The sequence below is a fragment of the Palaemon carinicauda genome, chromosome 30, assembly GCF_036898095.1.
Source record: "Palaemon carinicauda isolate YSFRI2023 chromosome 30, ASM3689809v2, whole genome shotgun sequence".
NCBI lineage: Eukaryota > Metazoa > Arthropoda > Malacostraca > Decapoda > Palaemonidae > Palaemon > Palaemon carinicauda.
In genome coordinates, this window is record NC_090754.1 from 54,154,196 (window position 1) to 54,170,002 (window position 15,807).

General features: G+C 35.6%; 2 protein-coding genes across 2 annotated transcripts in view; one reads left to right on the forward strand and one right to left on the reverse strand.

Moving 5' to 3' along the window:
* LOC137623532 (uncharacterized) overlaps positions 1 to 2,482 on the forward strand; it is a 42,064-nt gene extending 39,582 nt beyond the window's left edge. Inside the window, exon 8 of the mRNA XM_068354366.1 lies at positions 1 to 2,482. This exon is cut by the window's left edge and continues 716 nt beyond it. The gene's annotated coding sequence lies outside the window, so the exon portion shown is untranslated.
* An 84-nt stretch (positions 2,483 to 2,566) lies between these two features.
* LOC137623116 (uncharacterized) lies at positions 2,567 to 10,426 on the reverse strand. Its single transcript, XM_068353781.1, has 6 exons — positions 10,216 to 10,426; positions 9,633 to 9,745; positions 8,439 to 8,572; positions 7,743 to 7,935; positions 6,104 to 6,326; positions 2,567 to 4,393 (listed from the first exon to the last, which is right to left on the reverse strand). The coding sequence occupies exons 1-6, from the start codon at positions 10,386 to 10,388 to the stop codon at positions 4,195 to 4,197; spliced, it is 1,035 nt and encodes a 344-aa protein (XP_068209882.1). The 5' UTR covers positions 10,389 to 10,426; the 3' UTR covers positions 2,567 to 4,194.
* Positions 10,427 to 15,807: the final 5,381 nt, after the last annotated feature.

The following is a 15,807-nucleotide window of genomic DNA, read 5'->3' on the forward strand; positions in this document are numbered from 1 at the left end:
GAGGGACAGCACACGATTCTTAAAAGTTGACAAAGTTCCCATTGTTGTACCTGGTTAGAATAGATGAGATTGACAATTTTTGACAGTTGATTATCGGGAAAGACATCTGTGCCAAAATGTAAAACTTGAAGTATAGCTCTCTACTTAATTCTAATTGCCTTTTTTTTAGCTCATATCCTAAAGACAGTAGGCCTACATGCTTAGCGAGACTAATTTAGTTGTAGATTAGGAAATACATAGATTTGTATATCACGGTTCATTCATTATGTTACTAGACTTAGAGTTAGTCTTTTGTCACGGGAAAGTTTATTGTTTTGTGGAGTAATAATCAGTATTGCCAGATGGGTTAGTCTAAATATCCCCAAAACAATCCAAAAATCCCCATTTCTACAAATGTATTTTCTTCTGATCCTGTAGGTTTTACTAACATTGAAATTACTCACTATACTTCATATAAGTGCAAGCAAATTAATTGCAACATTATAAAGGTTTACTCATATTTGTTTCTTCATAGAAATTTGTACAGAATATCCCCATCAGACACCCAATTTGTACAGAATATCCCCATCAGACACCCAATTTGCACAGACAAACCCCATCAGACACCCAATTTGAACAGAATATCCCCATCAGACACCCAATTTGTACAGAATATCCCCATCAGACACCCAATTTGTACAAAATATCCCCATCAGACACCCAATTTGTACAAAATATCCCCATCAGACACCCAATTTGAACAGAATATCCCCATCAGACACCCAATTTGTACAGAATATCCCCACCAGACACCCAATTTGTACAGAATATCCCCATCAGACACCCAATTTGTACAGAGTATCCCCATCAGACACCCAATTTGTACAAAATATCCCCATCAGACACCAATTAGCACAGACAAACCCCATCAGACACCCAATTTGTACAGAATATCCCCATCAGACACCCAATTTTACAAAATATCCCCATCAGACACCAAATTTCTACAGAATATCCCTATCAGACACCCAATTTCTACAGAATATCCCCATCAGACACCCAATTTCTACAGAATATCCCCATCAGACACCCAATTTGTACAGAATATCCCCATCAGACACCCAATTTGTACAGAATATCCCCATCAGACACCCAATTTATACAGAATATCCCCATCAGACACCCAATTTGTACAGAATATCCCCATCAGACACCCAATTTGTACAGAATATCCCCATCAGACACTAAATTTGTACAAAATATCCCCATCAGACACCCAATTTGTACAGAATATCCCCATCAGACACCCAATTTGTACAGAATACCCCCATCAGACACCCAATTTGTACAAAATATCTCCATCAGACACTCAATTTGTACAAATTATCCCCATCAGACACCCAATTTGTACAGAATATCCCCACCAGACACCCAATTTGTACAGAATATCCCCATCAGACACCCAATTTGTACAGAGTATCCCCATCAGACACCCAATTTGTACAAAATATCCCCATCAGACACCAATTAGCACAGACAAACCCCATCAGAGACCCAATTTGTACAGAATATCCCCATCAGACACCCAATTTTACAAAATATCCCCATCAGACACCCAATTTCTACAGAATATCCCTATCAGACACCCAATTTCTACAGAATATCCCCATCAGACACCCAATTTCTACAGAATATCCCCATCAGACACGCAATTTGTACAGAATATCCCCATCAGACGCCCAATTTCTACAGAATATCCCCATCAGACACCCAATTTGTACAGAATATCCCCATCAGACACCCAATTTCTACAGAATATCCCCATCAGACACCCAATTTCTACAGAATATCCCCATCAGACACCCAATTTCTACAGAATATCCCCATCAGACACCCAATTTCTACAGAATATCCCCATCAGACACCCAATTTGTACAGAATATCCCCATCAGACACCCAATTTGTACAGAATATCCCCATCAGACACCCAATTTCTACAGAATATCCCCATCAGACACCCAATTTCTACAGAATATCCCCATCAGACACCCAATTTGTACAGAATATCCCCATCAGACACCCAATTTCTACAGAATATCCCCATCAGACACCCAATTTCTACAGAATATCCCCATCAGACACCCAATTTGTACAGAATATCCCCATCAGACACCCCAAATCCCTAAATCTAGAGATAATCCCCAAATCTAGAGATAATCCCCAAATCTAGAGATAAATCCCCAAATCTAGAGATAAATCCCTAAATCTAGAGATAAATCCCCAAATCTAGAGATAAATCCCTAAATCTAGAGATAAATCCCCAAATCTAGAGATAAATCCCTAAATCTAGAGATAAATCCCTATATCTGGCAATACTTTGGAGTATCCCATAAACTGATTAATAACTTACCTGTTATTTTTGGTGTCAAGAATCTAATGAAAATCAAGGGAAAGTTGTCACTGTGTATGAAGAGTTTAATACAAAACATTTGCAAATAACTTATTTCGTTTTTTATTGTTATTACCTCCCCCACAACGAAGTTGGAAGGAGGTTATGTTTTTGCCCCCTGTTTGTGTGTTTGTAATATGTATGTTTGTTTGTGAACACCTTCCTGGCAACAATTTTAATCATAGAGTAATGAAACTTGCAGTGTTTAACTCTTATGTTAAAAGCTGGAAATGATTAAATTTTGGAAAGTCGAGGTCAAAGGTTAAGGCCACGGTCAAGCAAAATGTCCAATTCACGTAATCAGCCATAAGTTTGGACATCGTTGACATAAAGACTTCAAACATACCGGTAGTTCATATTTGAGTGTATAAAAATCCACGCCAATTAATGCAGGTTAAGGTCAAAGGTCAAGGTCAAGGTCGTGTAAAAGGTCAAGAAATAAGCTGCCTCGGCATAGGTCTTCGCTTTACTGAGTGCCCCTCTAGTTATTATTATTATTATTATTATTATTATTATTGTTGTTGTTGTTGTTTTTATTACTATTATTTTTATTATTATTATTTTTCTTCTTATTCTTCTTCTTCTTATTATTATTATTATTGTTATTTTTATTATTATTTTTATTATTATTATTATTAGCCAAGCTACAATCCTAGCTGGAAAACCAAGAAGCTATAAGCCCTTGGGCTCTAAGAGTGAAAATAGCCCAGTGAGGAAAGAAAACAAGGAAATACATAGTCTACGAGAGAATAAGTGAACAATCACAATGAAATATTTAAATAACAGTAGCAACAATACAATAATCTTTCATATATAAACTATAATAACTAAAACTAAAAAAAAAAGAGGAAGAAAAATAAGATAGAAAAGTGTGCCTGAGTGTACTTTGAAGCAAGAGGGTATTGTTATTATTATTACTTGCTAAGCTACAACCCTAGTTTGAAAAGCAGGATGCTATAAGCCCAAGGGTTCCAACAGGGAAAATAGCCGAGTGAGGAAAAGAAATTAAAAATTGAATAAAACGGTAATAAAACAAATTTGTATATAAACTATAAAAACCTAAAAAAACAAGAGGAAAAGAAATAAGATAGAATAGTGTGCCTGAGAGTGCCTTCAAGCAAGAGAACTCTTATCCAAGACATTGTCAGGCCATGATACAGAGGCTATGGCACTACCCAAGACTAGAGAACAATGGTTTGATTTTGGACCGTCCTTCTCTTGGAAGAGCTGCTTACCACAGGTAAAGAGTCTCTTCTACCCTTACCAAGAGGAAAGTAGCCACTGAACAACTACAGTGCAGTAGTTAACCCCCTGAGCGAGGAAGAATTATTTGATAATCTCAGTGTTGTTAGGTGTATGTGGACAAAGGAGAATATGTAAAGAACAGGCCAGACTACTCGGGGTATCTGTAGGCAAGGGGAAAATGAACCGTAACCAGAGAAGGGTCCAACGTAGTACTGTCTGGCCAGTCAAAGTACCCAATAGCTCTCTAGCGGTAGTATCTCAACAGATGGCTGGTGTCCGGGGCTAACCTACTACCTTTAAAAACAGCTGGTTTTAAATATAAAGGATATTGAAAATAAATTTTTTAAATATAGATATATAATTGATATAGCATCTAACCCTCCTTAGAACAATCTTATTTCAATATAGATTATGAAAATGTCTACAGAAATTGTACTGACCGTAAAACAAATCATAAAAAACAGTTGAAAACAAACCTTTCAGTAACATTAATAACAATTATTTATACTCTGGCTCACAACTTAACTTATGGTAGTCCCATCCTTGGTAACTCTCCCAATAAGATCCTTGTATTCGACAAATCTCGTCATGTTCTTCAACAGCCAAGGACCGTACTCTACACACTCCTTGGGTTCGTAGCCTAGCCTGGGAACGCCCCCTGGCAAGGCTACGTTGATGTTGCCTTTGTACCGAGGTTCCAGGAAGAATGGGACGGATAATCTGTCGGAAGTACAAGATGAGTTAATTTAGAGGTAATGGAATAATTATAATACAGGAAGTCCTGGACTTACTAACTTAATAGGTTCAAAGAAGCTGTTTGTATGTCTAAGTTTGTTAAGTTTTGGCGGTGCTGTTTACAGTTTTGATATGCGATCTCATTTATGGTGTGGTCTGAGAAATTATTCTATTGCTTTGGTATGCAATTGCTCTTTTTGATAAGTATAAAAACAAGAATGATAGAAAATCAAATGGTTCTTGCTTCGCCGTGCGCTCGCTTCGCTCGCGAAAAAATAAAAACATCAAGCTCCGTATGTACTGGGCAAATGTTACAGTTGAGCTGAGCCCACTAACATCAATGCCTGATTATTATTTTTTAGATAATTATAGCCGGTATATATTTTTTTTTAGAAAATCTAATGGTAATTGCATCGCTGTACTCTTGCATCGCTCGCGAAAAGATAAATACATCAAGCTCTGTATGTACTGGGCAAGCGTTAATGTTGAGCTGCCCACACTAACATTATTAGTTTTTAGATAATTATTCCCGGTATATGTTTTTTATAAAATCTAATGGTTCTTGCTTCGCTGTGAAGTGAAGTGAGATCGCTACTATCAGGTGAGATCGCATACCAAAGCAAAAGCACGACTTTGAGCTCGCGTACCAAAACAGCACCATTTTGGCGTAGGGTAGGATTTTCCTAACTCACATGCCTAAGATTATCAGCTGTAAAAGTCAACAAATAGTACCCTTTCATACTGCAAATAGTCTTGGTTACTGCATTAAATTATATAATATTGTTCAAGGCCAATTTACATACTCGAATGGTTCGTCGAACGTGGTTTGACAGACAAGTGTTAGAAGTGATGTTTGAACGTGTGAACGGGGTATTTGGTTGTCAAACACGCTCGTCGAATGGTTCGAAGAAAGTCTCTTCTCGCCTGACTTTTGTGTACGGGGCTTCATTGTCCACAAACCTTATGCGTTTGACAAGCCGGTTCATCAACCGAATTCGATGAATTGTTCGATCGTGTAAAACCTGCTTTACAGTATTTCATTATGAATTTTTAGGGCAATATCTGAGATTTATGATTTCAGTTGTATTTCTGGTTGTATCTTCGAATGTATATAAGTTGAGGACCTTCTTACTAGTTTTTTTCTCTTTCATGGAAGTTGATCAGTTATTTACATTTTGTATACAATTGCTAAAGAAAATTTCTGGATCCCGATTTGCACATCGGTTAAAACAGTACTGTTGATATCTCAACAGATTGGGTCCTTGATCAGGTGATCTTCAGACTAGCCCTCAAACTTTGTTTAATTTTGCTTTTATTGTTGGGGTTGGGGGATTGTTTATAAATCTTCACTACGTCGTTTACAATTTCAATTTGATGCTATTACTAATGTTGACTTATGGTGTTTTAGCAACATTGCATCTCTTCGGAATCTGACATCCAAAATGACCTACAGTACAGTGTTCGTAAGGGAGGCCTATATACAATTTCATTCTAGAAGGAAGATGTTGAGAATCATAATTACACCACAACTTAACAAACTCTATAAACATAGAATGCTTGAACACACTACTAAGTTACAGTGCTGAATGCCTTTGGTGCCCCGTTGCTTGGGTTAAGGTCTAGATTTTATATTCAATTCAACACTACTAAGTTACAGTACAGAGTCTATAAGATTACGACCCTATCTCGAATTACCTGTCGCCGCAGACATCAACGACCCTGTGTCTAGTAGCCTTGAGTCTTCCTCCACTGATGGAAGACAACACATTACCAATGTTAACCACAAGGTGTCCCTTCTTGTAAGGAACATCAAGTAAGGAATCGTCCTCCCACCAACGCACTTGTAGTCCTGGGTACTCCTCGAACGTTGCCAACAGGGTGATCATGCCGGTGTCGTTATGCTCTGCTGTTTGGATCACTGGAATAGATAATATTATCTGACTGAAAAGTTTCTGAGAATTTATGTTTACATTTAACATAAAATTTTCTTGTAAACTATCTGAATAATAAGTGTTTCTTTCTGTACAATTTGATAAAAACCCCTTTCCAATGTGTAATGTAAATGAGGAGGCATTCTGGTAGGTCTTACCAAGATAAAACTTGTTTGTAATACGATTATAAAGAAAATATCAGGTAAACGTAGTTTGCTGGGATATTGTAAACTAAGAATACAGTAGTCTAAGGTGGGTGTCCCAAAGGGCCATAGCCCTCTGGTAGGTAAGTAAGTAAGGATATGTCTCCTAGGTTAGGTTAGGTGGTGTTCTTGTGTCTGTTTCCCTTATAAAATGTAGTCTTTCAGTGTGCCCCAATGAACAAGGCTCCGAAAGTATTTATTCAAAATCTTATCTATTTATTTTGTTGAACAAAAAAGTAATCTTGACAATTAATATGAATGAGTTCATTTCCTGGTAACACATCTTCAAATGGCAACGACAGTACTAAATAAAAGGGCACTAAATTTCAGAGCATATTCAACAGAAAAAGAATTGATTTTTCTTCACATTTCTGGAATGGAATCTCACATTACACATTTGTTTTGCGGGTAGGGGTGCTATTACGAGGTTCATTAGCCTACCACTGAAACATACAAAAAATAAGAATCTAAAGTATTTTGAGTTATAATCTCTGGGTTTATCAAAAGTGATTGGAGTCGAATGTACATTAACAGACTCAAAGGCAATAATTGTCTGCACTGATGATTGACATCTATCTCCCCTATATAGTAAAGAGCATGTGTTTGGATAAATATGTAAATATATACATAGCTATCTTTCTGGTCATGCCCAGCTGTATTGCCAGACATATAACTTAAATCCTTCCCAGTCCCTTGAGTAGCGGGAGATAGAGTAGCCATAGCCTGGTGAGAGGGGATACATGTGTTTGCATATCTATATAAATATTTAGCCGTCATTTTTGATGGGTCGTGTACACTAGTATGATATATAACCAGTTCAAGTATTATGATCATGCTCTTTATTCCACGCATTACATATTACACTGCATGTTACAAGTTTATTAATCTTATTTTCTTAAAGAATGAAATTGTTAGGTTAGCCCCAGCTATGTATTTGGGTCTATATCCAATCCCTAACCATGAGAATACCCTTACTTTGGGTGAAACCTAAATGTAAAGCCAAACTATATTATCTATCCTTACTTTGCATGAAACCTAAGTTTTAGTAATCTCCATATTGGCTACCCTGTAACTCTGATAACACAAGCATTGATAAGATAATGAAATGTAATAAAAGAAAAAGCCTTCCTTCTCACCCTTGCATAAGGTGAATTGAGAATAGTATGCTAGTAGGCCTCTTTCTTCATTAAATTAACTTACCATAATCGCCGTCCCTGGCGCTCTCCGGAGGGTTCGCACGAGCCGGGTAATGAATAAGTCTTAGGGTGGAAAGGTGGTCATACTCAAAGAGAGGTGTGAAGAACTCGGTAGGACCATCGAATCCTTCAGCAATGAGTCGAAGGAGCTCAAGAGATGCGTCTGTCATCTTCTTGTGATAGTTCTCCATCCATTTCTGGAAAGGACAAAGGCCATCGTCATCTATGAGTCTCCTGGATGCACAGAACATTGGCTTTCAGGCTATCAAGAAAATCTACTGCCACTGTTGACAGGCTCCCAGCATTGAAGTTGATGATTCTGAGCTTACTCGTCTTATCAAGAGCCTGAGGGTTTATCCTTTTACCACCTCTTGGGATGCGTAGGGTTCATGGTAGAGCAATTGGTCTCTTATAGTTTAGATTATCACTGACGCCATGTAAACGTTTGCTATATGGCCCATGTTCAGACATGGGACAGCAGCAAACGATCCAACACTCCAATGGGTAGAATAATGATGCGATAAGGGATGATGATGATCTATGAGTATTTCTAGACATTAAGAGCAGCTGAAAATTAAAAGTGCTTTGATTGCCTTTAGGTTGAACTTCTCAGGAAATGAATGAGTTGCTACGTGGAAGAGTCTGCTGATAACAAACTTTCCTTCTGGTGCGAATCTGAAAACATTGCTTAAAAACTCACCCTGAAGTATTTGGCAACCTCCTGATCTCCTGAAGGGTCCTCAGGCCACTGATTATCTTCAAAGAACATTCTGACACCCAGTTCTTGACTGGGTGGTTTAGGCCTTGGATCTAAGTATGGGCCCATTTCAAGTGCTGTGGGAAAAGCAAATCGATATTTATCCCAATGCAGAAATGCGAACAACAATAATAACCTCTATGTATATTTTAAGAATGATAAATTTCCTTGTGCATGGAAGATGCCAAAACACAAACTTAGCCTTTTTATGTATAGGATATCCGACAATAAAAGCGTACATAGAAATCACTGGTCTCTATATGAAGTAGGAACAAGGTAAAGGATTTGGATGTAGCAATACAAGGTAAAGGATTTGGATGTAGCAATACAAGGTAAAGGATTTGGATGTAGCAATACAAGGTAAAGGATTTGGATGTAGCAATACAAGGTAAAGGATTTGGATGTAGCAATACTATTCTGTTTGCAGGAGTTCACACTACACGAAGTTGCAGTAATAGAGATTACAAGTAGGTCATTGTCTAAATGCATTGCACTACTGTGCCAGTCTTTTTCCTTTTGGGGTGTTTAAGTTTTTTTCTTTTTTAAGATTTGGTGATTATACTGTGATGATGGCCTTGTTCTTAGCAATGAATCTTCCCAGAAAGGTACTCCAAGATTTGGTAATGACCTCTCTGACAACTTGAACTATTCTCTTTTGGATGATGTCTCTATCATTTTGATGACCTAGTCCTCAACAAGTAATCCAATAAAAAGGCTGATTTGAGTTAATAACTTCTGCACTACCAGCATAACTATTAATTCTAAGATGATGGTCTTCCCAGTTTTTTAAGATAATACTGCAATCTTACTACCTGAATATACTGTTTGTTTCAACATTCAGGATTGAACCCTCGATAGATTACGAGCTATGCATGGCTAGCTTAATCTAACAACCAGCCACTGATAGATTGACAGACTAAGGGGAATGATTTAAAAAGAAAACTTGAAAAGAGCCATCAAACTACCACAATATACCGTTTCTTTCATCGTTAGGGTTGAACCCTCGCTAGATTACAAGCTATGCATGGCTCGCTTAATCTAACAACCAGCCACCGATAGACTGACAGACTAAGAGGAATGATTTAAAAAGAGAACTTGAAAGGATTTTGGAATCTGAATCACATGAAATCTTCTTACCTTCTTTATGGGAAACTGCTCCAGGGATGACAGGGAAGAACCCTCTGTATTCATATTCACAAGACGGACTGAAGGTCTTTTTTGAGATCTTCATTCTCTCTTCCAGGGGAATACTGGTAGAAAATACAGCGACGATTAGCACGATTGATCTGCCCCTTGTATTTTTACAATTTTAACAGACAAAATCTGTAATTTGTATTTGGGATATTTATATGAAAATAATATTTCCATAATAGTACAAGAAGAAAACTATCTACCAGGAAGTTAGAGGTAGGCCTAGGCTAAAAGTTCATTTTAATTCGAAATTTGGTTACATTTATGATTTTCTACAAAAATGACCCTGTGCTCTGACCGGGTAAGCCGTTCATCACTGATGTGAAAATGTGAAAAAAAATCTTTCTATAACACTAAGAAGTAGAAGTTGCTAGAAGTTTTCTAGCAAGACTGGAAAGAGAGAGCAGGAACAGAGGTAAATTGGAAGATTGAAAATGACAAATATGCCCCCTAGCCCTGTTATTTTGATTTAAATACTTTTTCTCAATCAAGTTATCCTCACAGATTTAAAAATATATAACAGACTCACTTGAAAAACCACTTAGAGAGCCTCAGTAGTTCTACCTCGTCGAAATCATCAATGCCTGTGAGGTATATGAAGCCGACAGTGCTCAGAGCTTCTCGAAGCTTCTGCACCAGAGCTGGCCGCGTCGAGCCGTGGGCCAGTCGGAGGTCTATCACTGGGAGCTCCTTTTCGGTCATTTTGAAGCCTCTGGGGGGAAAATTTGAAAGGTGAGCTTGAGTGTTTATGAACGAGAGGATATTTCAGTGATAGTTTGATATTATATGTGACAGGGATTCCTGTATGGATTATTGTGATAATGGAAAACATTGACATTCATCATCATTTCCTCCTACGCCTATTGACGCAAAGGGCCTCTGTTAGATTTCGCCAGTCGTCTCTATTCTGAGACGACTATTCAATACTTTTCCATTCATCATCTCTTACTTCGTGCTTCATAGTCCTCAGCCATGTAGGGCTGGGTCTTCCAACTCTTCTATGCCTTGTGGAGCCCAGCTGAACGTTTGGTGAACTAATCTCTCCTGGGTTGTGTGAAGAGCATGCCCAAACCATCTCCATCTACCCCTCACCATGATCTCATCCACATATGGCACTCGAGTAATCTATTTTATAGTTTCATTTTTAATCCTATCCTGCCATTTAACTCTTAATATCCTTCTGAGGGCTTTGTTCTGAAATCTACTAAATCTTTTGGAGATTGTCTCATTGTCATACCGTGACTCATGTCCCAGTATTTTCTTACTTGGAGATAAAACCACGAATTCAATATTTTTTTTTTTATTTATTATTGTTTTTAACGGTTTTGATGGCAGATGGCTGTATAAAATATATATATATTGGTAATAATAATAGATACTTTTTAAAAAGCAAGTAGCATTTGATTCTAGAACATTAAGCTTTTGCAAAGACTTGTATCTTATTGCTCTGTTAAGCTTAGAAACATATATCAAATATTCACCAAGAGCACTGAAAATAAACTCATCAACACTATACATATATGACTTGAATAAAGAATAAAAAGGACTAAAACCATGAAAATGCAAGAAAAACGAAGTTGAGAATAAGCTTAGTGTACACAGTATTCTAGAAGTTTTATTCCAGCTGATACCAAGTTGTGGAAAGATCTTCCTAATCGGGTAGTTGAATCAGTAGAACTTCAAAAGTTCAAAGTTGCAGCAAATGTTTTTACGTTGACCAGGCTGACATGAGTCTTTTTATTGTTTATATATGACATATCTGTTTTTGACGTTGTTAATAGTTTATATAGGACATATCTGTTTTGACGCTGTTACTGTTTTTAGAATGATATATTGTTAATTTATTCTCATCATTTATTTATTTCCTTATTTCCTTTCCTCACTGGGCTATTTTTCCCTGTTGGAGCCCTTGGGCTTATAGCATCTTGCTTTTCCAACTGGGGTTGTAGCTTGGCTAGTAATAATAATAATAGTGTAAAAATACATTTATTTTTTATTTTCTAATTGTACCAAAATCCTTTTTTTTTCTAGAACGCACCCTAAAATTCCCTGTCTGTTCTAGACAAACGTTCCAAAAATCATCTCTCCTTTTTTCCTCCTCATACCAAATGTACCTCCCCTTTATCCGAAACGTACCAATGTTTGTTTTTCCCTAATGTACCACATACGGTACACCTCACTTTTATCTTAAATATGTACCTTATGTACCCTGTCACTGGTAACCTTCCAGAGAAATCTTCAGAAAACTTTAACTGATCAGACATTTGTCATACCTCAAATTTACTCTTTTAATATTCTTGAAATTAAGAATTTCTCAAAATTATTATAAATTCTCTTACATAATGTTTCTTGAGAGCCAAGTTAAGCGTTTGTTCATGATTTTGTAACCCCTGAATTATAAGAAAAAAAGTTCACTTAGGTCTTAAGAAGTTAAAGTTTAACCAGTTTTAACTGGTTCTTTGTGTTGAGTGTTATTTTTAAGTGGCTTTACCTTCTCTGTAATAAGTTTACGTTCTGTAACTTTTGTAACTTTATGCTGAATTGTTATTCTTTTGTGCATGTTTTAAGTTAATTTGGTTTCTAGTTATCTTGATAACTATATATATATATATATATATATATATATATATATATATATATATATATATATATATATATATATATATATGTAGCCTATATATATATACAGTATATATATATATATATATATATATATATATATATATATATATATATATATATATATATGTATGTATGTATGTATGTATATGAATATATATATATATATATATATATATATATGAATATATATATATATATATATATGAATATATATATATATATATATATATATATATATGAATATATATATATATATATATATATATATATATATATATATATGAATATATATATATATATATATATATATGAATATATATATATATATATATATATATATATATGAATACATATATATATATATATATATATATATATATATATATATATATGAATACATATATATATATATATATATATATATATATATATATATATATATATATATATATATATATATATGAATATATATATATATATATATATATATATATATATATATATATATATGAATATATATATATATATATATATATATATATGAATATATTTATATATATATATATATATATATATATATATGAATATATTTATATATATATATATGAATATATATATATATATATATATATATATGAATATATTTATATATATATGAATATATATATATATATATATATATATATATATATATATATATATATATACATGAATAGATATATATGAATATGTATATATATATAAATATATATATATATATATATATATATATATATATATATGAATATATACATATATACATATATATATATATATATATATATATATATATATATATATATATAGAGAGAGAGAGAGAGAGAGAGAGAGAGAGAGAGAGAGAGAGAGAGAGAGAGAGATTCTACATCTCCCAAGTCTTTTGACAACTTTATTACTTTATATCAAAATCTACCACTGACTACTAAAGCACATAGAGAGGGAGTAGTCATACCCTGGTGAGAGGGATATCCTAAGAGGTACACTCGGAAACCACACTCTCCCACAAATTGCCGAACCAGCGGGTTGTAGTTAGGACAGGGTGAGGGGGTGGGAAGGGTTGAATCTGTGTTTGTTAATATCTAAATATTTAGAAGTCATTTTTGACGGATTGGGTACACTATAGTCCATTTTTTTAGCGAGGCATATTTGCACCTACTCGCAGCGGTGCTCTTTTAGCTCGGAGAAGTTTCCTGATCGGTGATTGGTTGAACAAGATAATTCTAACCAATCAGAGAGCAGGAAACTTTTCCGCGCTAAAAGGGCACCGCTGCGAGTCAGTGCAAATGCGCCTCATTAAAAAAAAAATAGTATATGAGTCTATTCTAATGTTGTTACTGATCTTAAGACATCTTATCTTTTTAATTTATTATATCTTATATAGTTTAGTTATTTCCTTTTATATTCTTTATACTCCACTTCTTATATGGTTTATCTATTACCTTATTTTCTTTCTTCATTGGGCTATTTTTCCCAGTTGGAGCCCTTGGGTTTATAGGATCCTGCTTTTCCACCTAGGTTTATAGCTTCATCATCATCATCATCATCTCCTCCTACGCTTATTGACGCAAAGGGCCTCGGCTAGATTTCACCAGTCGTCTCTATCTTGAGCTTATAAATCAATACTTCTCTATTCATCACCTATTTCACGTTTCATAGTCCTCACCCACATAGGCCTGGGTCTTCCAACTCTTCTAGTGCCTTGTGGAGCCCAATTGAAAGTTTGGTGAACTAATATCTCTTGGGGAGTGCGAAGAGCATGTCCAAACCATCTCCATCTACTCACCATGATCTCATCCACATATGGCACTCGAGAAATCTGTTATAGTTTCATTTCTAATTATGTCTTACCATTTAACTGTAGCTTAGCTAGTAGTAATAATAGAATATTGCCCTAAATGAGCTACACAACAAAATATAAGCTATTACTTGCCTGTTCAGACTCCCCAGAAGAAACTGTCTCACTACCCAGATAAGACTGTGTCTTGCATAGAACGTCCAGTGTATGTGTGTGTGTGTGTGCGTGTGTTTGCAGCCTATCACAAGTGTCTGCTTTCATATCTAAGCCACTTGAGTTTATTAGGGAATATCACACAATTGGTGCTCGTTTTCTTATCTTATATTTAAGATGATGGGAGATTGATATATCTCAATATGCATTTAGAATAAAATAACTGATAATAAAAGTTCAAACTTGCAGCAAATGTTTTTATGTTGAACAGGTGGACATAAGTTTCTTTTTATAGTTTATATGAGAATTATCTTTTTTAATGTTGTTACTGTTTTTAAAATATTTTAATTTTTCATTAGTTCTAATATCAATTACTTCCTTATTTCCTTTCCTCACTGGGCTATTTTTCTTTTTTGGAGCTCATGAGCTTATAGCATCTTGCTTTACCAACTAGGGTTGTAGTTTGGCTAGTAATAATAATAATAATAACAATAATAATAATAATAATAATTTACAGGATGCTGTGGCCTGATTGGTAACGTCTCTGCCTGGTGTTTGCCGGTCGGGGGTTCGAGTCCCGCTCAGACGCGTTAGTGCCATTAGTGTCTGCAACCTTACCATCCTTGTGAGCTAAGGTTGGGGGGTTTGGGGGAGCCTATAGGTCTATCTGCTGAGTCATCAGCAGCCACTGCCTGGCCCTCCCTGGTCCTAGCTTGGGTGGAGAGGAGGCTTGGGCGCTGATCATCTAATATATGGTCAGTCTCTAGGGCAATGTCCTGATTGCTAGGGCAATGTCACTGACCCTTGCCTCTGCCATTCATGAGTGACCTTTAAACCTTTAATAATAATGTCACAAAGGTTATATAAGACCTTCATCCTTTCTTCTTCCTTGTCTAATTTGGACAAGATATTCTTCGTTGTAACCGTCATTATCCGTCTCGTCTTAAATAGAGATAAAATTCAGGCCGTAGAACATCATCATGATTGTACATACTAGAAGTTAGGTTGGTTAAGAATTCCGTAATATCTAACAGAGCAACTTGTCATGACTGCACACTAACTTGGGAGATTTGCCTAAAAGAAGGAGGTTAGAGATAGGCTTAGCAAAATGTCACAGAGATTTGCTTAGCAGAAGGATGTCACAGAGATTTGCCTTGTAGAAGGATGTCACAGAGATTTGCCTAGCAGAACGATGTCGCAGAGATTTGCCTAGCGAAAGGATGTCACAGAGATTTGCCTAGCAGAACGATGTCGCAGAAGTTTGTCTAGCGAAAGGGTGTCACAGAGATTTGCCTAGCAGAAAGATGTTACAGGGATTTATTTAGCAGAAAATGGTTACAGAAATTTGTCTAGCAGAAGGATGTCACAAAAATTTGCCAAGCAAAAGGTCACAGAGTTTTACCTAGAAGAAAGATGTCACAGAGTTTTGCCTGGCAGAAGGGTGTCATAGATTTGTCTAGCAGAAAATGGTCACAGAGATTTGCCAATTAGGAAAAAATCAGAGATTTGTCT

What these genes read in the sequence shown, in the direction of transcription:
- LOC137623116 (XM_068353781.1), bottom strand. Translation starts at nt 10,388, where the DNA reads ATGACCGAAAAGGAGCTCCCAGTGATAGACCTCCGACTGGCCCACGGC. An exon ending in CTCTCTAAGTGGTTTTTCAA is followed by an intron (nt 9,746 to 10,215) that starts GTGAGTCTGTTA and finishes ATTTTCTACCAG; the next exon opens with TATTCCCCTGGAAGAGAGAA. An exon ending in CGCCAGGGACGGCGATTATG is followed by an intron (nt 6,327 to 7,742) that starts GTAAGTTAATTT and finishes TATCTATTCCAG; the next exon opens with TGATCCAAACAGCAGAGCAT.